General features: G+C 51.3%; 1 protein-coding gene across 1 annotated transcript in view; it reads left to right on the forward strand.

Annotated features, from left to right (window-relative positions):
- The window catches only part of mllt10 (MLLT10 histone lysine methyltransferase DOT1L cofactor), a 30,754-nt gene extending 23,682 nt beyond the window's left edge, over positions 1–7,072 (forward strand). The window contains exons 12-18 of the mRNA XM_083686385.1: positions 919–1,003; positions 2,212–2,459; positions 2,682–2,831; positions 3,004–3,056; positions 3,185–3,516; positions 4,512–4,602; positions 4,800–7,072. Coding sequence (XP_083542511.1) covers positions 919–1,003; positions 2,212–2,459; positions 2,682–2,831; positions 3,004–3,056; positions 3,185–3,516; positions 4,512–4,602; positions 4,800–5,105 — 1,265 coding nt within the window. The 3' untranslated portion in view covers positions 5,106–7,072. The remainder of the gene's footprint in view (positions 1–918; positions 1,004–2,211; positions 2,460–2,681; positions 2,832–3,003; positions 3,057–3,184; positions 3,517–4,511; positions 4,603–4,799) is intronic.
- Positions 7,073–7,416: the final 344 nt, after the last annotated feature.

Genomic DNA, 7,416 nt, shown 5'->3' on the forward strand with positions numbered 1-7,416 from the left:
TGTGTGTGTGAGATGATGGATGGACCGTAACCCTGTCCCACAGAGAGACCAGAGGTCACCATCACAATGACTCCTCCCACAGCTCAGGTTACAGCTACACAGCTCACGTGACACACACACACACACACACACACACAATGTATCAACAATAGCAGATAACACAGCTAATGGCCCACGGCAGCTAGTCCTGCGACTGCGAGAGAGGGGGGAGGCAGGTAGAAGGAGGAGGCGGAGGGCAGAGAAGGGGGGAGGCAGGGGGGGAGGGGGAGAGAAGGGAGGAGGTAGGTAGAAGGGGGGAGGCAGGGGGAGTTAAGTGCTTCCTGGTGCAGCTAGTAATGGCCTCCAGCCATTGGTCCCTGATCCACCCTGATCTCCAGGGTTCAACTCCATAATGAGACTGACAGGAGGCCACAGGGCTGTGTGTGTGTGTGTGCGTGTGTGTGTGTGTGTGTGCGTGTGTGTGCGTGTGTGTGCGTGTGCGTGCGTGTGTGTGTGTGTGTGCGTGTGTGTGTGTGCGTGCGTGTGCGTGCGCACGTTTTGGCTAGATGTGTTCTTGTGGGACGGAAAAGGTTGTGTCGAAAAAGACGAAGGAAATAGCAGCGTAGAAGGGTTGTTGGAATTGTGTGTGTGTGTGTGTGTGTGTGTGTAAGTAAAGAGGTGCATGTGTGATTCATTACTCTCGCTGAGGATAATGAAAAGAAGCGTCTGGCCAGGGGCCCGGGAGAGAGGGAGGGAAGGAGAGAGGGGGAGAGGGGGAGAGGCCGGGTATGTGGAGGAGTGTGTGAATGAGTCAGAGTGTGTGATGGAGCAGTAGAGAGAGAGAGAGAGAGGCATGCAGTCGTAGTGGCCGTAGGTCTCCGAGCCATCGGAGTGCCAGATGTGATATTGACTGGTGTGTGTGTGTGTGTGTGTGTTCAGATCAGGAGGTTGGAGACGGCAGCAGCAGTGTTGGAGCTCAGGGCTTCCCCAGACGAGCCTCTCCTAAGACCACCCTCTCCCCACGGTGAGTACGCGCGCACACACACACACACACACACACACACACACACGCTCTCTCCTTTCTCTTGCTCTCCCCCACCCTTGCGAGTGAGCCCCTATTTACATTCCACAGAAACCCCCCCCCCCCCCTCTCCTCTCAGCCCATCCCCCTCTCTCTCTTTCCCTCCGCTGGCCCCTCGAGTCTCCAGCCCTCTCTTTCTCGCTCTTCCTCTCTCTCTCTCACACACACACACACTATTTTGCTCCCTCTCTTTCTCCCTCCCCTGCAGGCGTCTCTCTCTCTCTCTCTCTCTGTGTGGAGTGTGTAACAGTGGGAAGCGTTCAACACATTTCTTTTCTGTGTTTATCTGTTTGGAAAGGATAGTTTTTTTTTCCGTTTTTTTTCCGCCGTGTGTGTGTGGGGATATCTGGTAAAAGGAATATGTTGTTGCGATGTTTGGCACTGTTCTGTGGGACGGATAGTCTAACTCTCCAAGGTTGGTTGTTTTTATTTTTATATATTATTTAACGTTACGATAAAATAGAAATATAATTCCGTACTCATTTTAGCTTGGTGTTTTTAAGCAAATACATTGAAATCGGAGCGTTTCGGTGAAAATGTCGTCAGGTCGGAAAATGCTCCTGTTTTTGCTGAGAAATAGCTGCTGGCGTTCTTGTTGCTGGGACACCCAGAGCCTGAGTGAGACTTTTTTTTTGGACCAAATCATTTTCAACTTGACGGAAACGTGAAACGTTTGTTGTGTCTGTGTCTGTGTCTGTGTCTGTGTCTGTGTCTGTGTGTGCGTGTGCGTGTGTCTGTGTGCGTGTCTGTGTCTGCGTGCGTGTGCGTGTCCTGGTGCAGTAAGACGGAATGGCAAAAATGCTGTTCCTCCCACTGTTTGTTGCTTATTCCTGAACCATGAACCCGGCTCTCTCTCGCTTTCCCTCTTTTTTTCCCCCCTCCCTCCCTCCCTCTCACTCACCAAAGTGTCTAAACGCATACGGGGGAGTGAGATTTACTGCATCAGGGCTGGCCGCCTTCACACACACACACACACACACACACACACACACACACACACACCGACAGGCCGTCTCCCTTTTCATTGGTACACACTGTAACAACAAATTGTTGTCGTTTTTACAGCGGAGCAGTCTGTACGTTTGATTGACATTTATGTTTGGTTGTTAAATCTCCTCCCTCCCTCCCTCCCTCCCTCTCTCTCTCTCCAGCTCTCCTATTGGTGGACTGCAGGTCCGGTATGACCCGTCAGGGTCTATGCCGGGGCCGGGGCTGGGGGGGCTGGGGTTGGGGGGGCCGGGCCTGGGGCTTGGGTTGGGGGGGCTGGGGCTGGGGCTGCTAGGCTCAGGGGGGCCTGGGGAGACGCTGCCCCCGGTGGCCACCAGTATAGAGCAGCTCCTGGAGAGACAGTGGAGCGAAGGACAGCAGTTCCTACTGCAGCAGGGAGCACAGGGCGACGGTGAGAACACACACACACACACACACACAAACACACACACACACACACACACACACACACCATTCTGTCACCTTCTGGGTGGGGGATAATATGGCGCTGGACTGTTGAATGATCACATTTCTCTCTCCTCTTTCTTTCTCTCCCTCCCTCTCTTTCTCTCTCCATCTCCCTCTCTCTCTCTCTCTCTCCATCTCCCTCCCTCTCTCTCTCTCTGTCTCTCAGTCCTGGGGATGTTGAAGTCTCTGCACCAGCTGCAGGTGGAGAACAAGCGTCTGGAGGATCAGATCAAAACTCTGACCATGAAGAAGGACAGACTGCAGCTGCTGAGCGCTCAGCTCTCGGTGCCTTTCACCCCCACCACTGCTGCCTCAGGTACTCCACACACACACACACACACACACACACACACACACACACACACAACACATACACCTACTACTGAATCACCTCACTCTCTCACACACATACAGACACGCAAGCACACATACACACACACACACACACACACACTCTCTCTCTAACTGCATGTGTGTTTGTGTTCCAGACATGAAGAGTGCCCAGCTGGGCAGTGACTCGTCCCTCCCCATACCTGCTCAGGTGAGACCCTCCTAGAACACAACACACACCCACGGATGCATCAGAGCACACCTTCACATTTAGAACCCTGCTTGTGTTGTTAACACTTCTCCTCCCTTCCCCTCCCCTCCCCTCCCCCCCTCCCCCAGGATAGCGTGTCGTGCGGCCGTAGCAGCTCCACCTCCTCCCTCTCCACCCCTCCCTCCGTCTCCCACAGCCCCCCCCAGGGCCCCCCCCAGCCCCCCCACCACCAGCTCAACGGGGTGGCCATGGGGAGCAACCCGGGCCTGATGGGGGCCGGGGGGCTGATGGGGGCCCTGGGCGGGGGTGGGGGGGGGATGGGGATGGGCGGCATGGCGGGGGCTCTGAACGGGGGGGTCCAGACCTCCTCCGGCCACACCCACACACACTCCTCACACACACACACGCACGCCTCGGGCACCGGCGGGGCGGCGCCCATCTCCGGCTCCGTCAGCAACAGGTACGCCAGATACAGCCGCCTGTCTGCCTGCCTGCCTGCCTGTCTTTCTATCTGTGTCTGTCTGCCTGCCTGCCTGCCTGCCTGCCTGTCTTTCTATCTGTGTCTGTCTGCCTGCCTGCCTGCCTGCCTGCCTGCCTGTCTTTCTATCTGTGTGTGTCTACCTGCCTGCCTGTCTTTCTATCTGTGTCTGCCTGCCTGTCTGTCTGGTCTGGTCTGGTCTGGTCTGCCTGCCTGCCTGTGTGTGTGTGTGTGTGTGTGTGTACACATGTGGAGAGAGTAGGGCTGAAGCCAGGTCAGTTGAGTAGGGAATATGGAAGCGGTCTCTCCTGGTCTTATTCCCTGCTTTTATTGGATCTAGCAGCTCCTCGTCTGTAAAGAGCAGGAGAGAAACCCGCCGTTGCCGCAACCATCTGTCTTCAGCACATAACGGGGAGTGTGAACTTTCCCCTTCAGACCCATTCGTTCCGCATCTCCATACACGGCCTACAATACGACGCAGGAAAGATGCATTGAAACAGGCAGCGATTGGATACGGCTCTGATTGGATACGGTACGATATACGTCTGGTCTGCAGAACGTGGGTTTTTCCTGGCCCGGTCGGCAGAGATGAAACCGCACCGTTACTGGACGTTTTTTTACGGTTGATTGCGAATGCGGTCTTATTTTTTTGCCGTTGGATTTGGGATAACGCTTCCAAAACGAAAACAAAAGTACATTGATAACGCGGTCTGTGGTTGCTGTATCGGTTTAGGGCCTTTGGCTTTGACCGATTTTCCGTCGACGTTTGGATGGGTTTGGGGTCTTGGAGTCGGGGGAGTCGTATCGTAGATGCTTGGACCGATTGGCGTCGACGTCTCGGTGAATGTCTAACCATTTTCTCCATCTCCTCAGGCAGGCTCAGGTAGACTAGGTTGCGGTTGTGTGCACCCTGTGTGGAGTGTTGAGACTCGTGGGTAGTGTAGTTTTGTGACTGTGTGTGTGTTCTCTCTGGACAGTACGACTCGTCTGAGTTTCCTCTCTGAGCAACAGAGGCTCTTCCTGCACCAGCACCAACTACAGCAGCTGCTGTCCTCACAACCTTCGGCGGTAAGACACGCGCACACACACACACACACACACACACACACCTACCCACACTATCTATCTTTCTCAAACCAAGATGTCACTTGTAATTAAACACACCTTTTCTCTCTCTCCCTCCCTTCTCTCTCTCCATGTATCTCTCTCTCTTTCTCCCCCCCTTCTCTCTCTCTCTCTTCATCCCTCTCCCCCCCCCCCTCCAGGAGCAGCAGCAGGTGTTGTTGTACCAGCTCATGCAGCAGCAGCAGCAGGACCTCCACCAGCTCCAGTCCCTCTCCTCCTCTGGCCAGCACCCCTCCTCCATCCCTCTGTCCTCCTCCGCCTCCTCCCAGATGCCCCTCAACCCCCTGCTGCCCTCCGCCCACGCCCACGGCCCGGGCGCCATCACCGCCAACCCCTTCCTGGCACTGCACACACACTCGCACCCCCCCGACACACACACGGGCGGCGCCCAGAAACCGCGGCTGGCGGAGAAGGCTGTGGGGGTAGCAGGGCAGGAGAAGACATGACAGAGCACTTTTTTTTCTTCTTTTTTTTTTCCCTCTTGCCCTCTCTTGCTCTTTATTACTTTGTTTATCACTCGCTCTCTCTCTCTCTCTCGCTCTCTCTCTCTCTCTCTCAGGGGCCTCCACCACCATACAAACACAAACCAGAGTCGTGCACACAAGCTAGCTCGGAGAGAACTAGAATTAGAATGACTACTACAACTACAACTCCCACCAACAGAACACGGTCGTGTTAGCTGATCTTTTACAGTTGTGTCCAACTGAGTCTGCTCACAACACTCAGGATGGTTTTTAGGGGGGGGGGGTGGCTTCTTGAAGCCCGCGGAGAGACGGAAAGAGAGAAAGAGTACTCTACATTGAACTGCTGTTAACGCTCCTTCTCTCTCTCCCTCTCTTTCTCCCTCTCTCTCTCCCTCTCTTTCTCCCTCTCTCTCTCCCTCGCTCTCTCCCTCTCTTTCTCTCTCTCTCTCTCTCCCCCCCCCTCTCTCTGTCTGAGTACAGACTGATTGTTGGCAACATCAGAACAGAGCAGTGACCACTGTGAAGTGTAGACTCACTGGTCCACCATGGAAGCCTTGCTGTGACTGTCTGGGCACATTCAATAGAGGGCAACATATAGAATATGCAGAGCTTTCTTGATTGTTTGTTCTACGTGACAGAGAAGGGCACAGTACATCTCAATGAGCTGTCATGTTGTGTCCTCTGCTGTACCTACCTCTCAAAACAGGACCAGCCTATCAGGACCTAGGGCCGTCAGCCATCGGCCAATAACAATCCACAACAGTCAGGACCAGCCAATTAGGGTCCAAACCCAAGTGCCTGGGGCCGAGGCGGGAGTGGGTGGGGGGGGGGGGGATATGGTCCTCTACCTGTCTCCCTGTCAGTCATCCATTCTCACAATATCACTGGGTTATTAAGCTGCGTTGCCAAGGCAACAGGACACAGAACACTTAAGCTAGTCTGACAGATGTCTGACGAGCAGGAAATCTATTTTGCTGCATTCTCAAAATACCGAAGCCAACTTTTCTATCGATCTCTCTTTATTTATTTTGCATTTGTTGTGTCATGGGCATGAAATGATATATTTTAAAAAAATAAGTGCCCACTGGTCTTTCAGGTGTTGTTTTATACTACTGTATAAAGGTTTTCCACACAGTCAAATCTCGCTGTAAACATTTTTTTTTATTTTTTTTTTGTACAAAAAAAAACAAGAAAAAGATATGTCCTGTATTTGAAAGATAAAAACTACTTGAGAGCTGAGCGCTGGTTGGTTGGCGGTGTTGTACATAGCTGTTATTGTGGGGAGGGTGGGGGAGGAGTTGTTCAGTGGCACAGTTTTTACCTCGTTTGTGTACATAAATCTTTTTCATTGGCCGTGGGTGTAAATATGTGATTGTGATTGGCCGTTCTGGTGTGAAGGATAGCCAATGAAGCCTCAGTTTGTGTGTGTGAATCTTAGGACCAGACAATGGGTTGACGGTGACTGGACACAAAGTATTAATTTATTTTTATATGTGCAGGGACATTGTTTTTTCTTTTTTTTTCCTTTTTTTTTTTTTTTTAAGGTTTTGCACCGTTTTCTTGACATAAAAAAAATAAGTCATTTTACATTCTGGGCACCATGTTTTCATCCGTGTTCACTTTTGTTTGGATCAATTTTGTACAACTGAGAAATGAAATTGAAAAAACCTCCTGACGTTTGTATTTCAAAAACACCAAAATAAAGACATGTTCTGGATCAGGAAACAGACTCAAACTGTTGCTGACAAAAAAAGATGAGGAATTCTGATCTGGTTTGTAGTTTAAAGTTGTGGTTTGAGTGGGAAAAAATTAAACATTGATTAACAGTGCTTTTGTAATCCGAATTTTTTATGCTTTGGTTTAATAAAGAACGGATCTACCTCCCCTACGCCTGTGGTCTGAAAACGTGTGTTTCTCTTGGTTACGTTTCTATGTCCTCCTTGGGTGAAAGAAGGGATGAATTAAATGGATAGACAGACATGTTTGCGATCTCTTCATTCTTGGTTGCAAATGACCAATTATTCAAGAGGTCATGCAAATGCTTTAACTCCACTTGAATCATAAGTCATTGAAACAAACATTTGTCTGAAAACAATTAAACAATAAATGCCTGACTGTTTCTCACCTGGTATCTATCTACCTCTATCCTCTGTTTCTCACCTGGTATCTACCTCTCTACCTCTCTTTCTAACCTGGTATCTATATCTATCCTCTGTTTCTCACCTGGTATCAGCCTCTCTACCGCTGTCCTTGTTGGAGGGATTTAACAGTTTATCTGCATACCTCCATTTCT

The sequence above is a fragment of the Argentina silus genome, assembly GCF_951799395.1.
Source record: "Argentina silus genome assembly, chromosome: 1".
In the NCBI taxonomy this organism is placed as follows: Eukaryota; Metazoa; Chordata; class Actinopteri; order Argentiniformes; family Argentinidae; genus Argentina; species Argentina silus.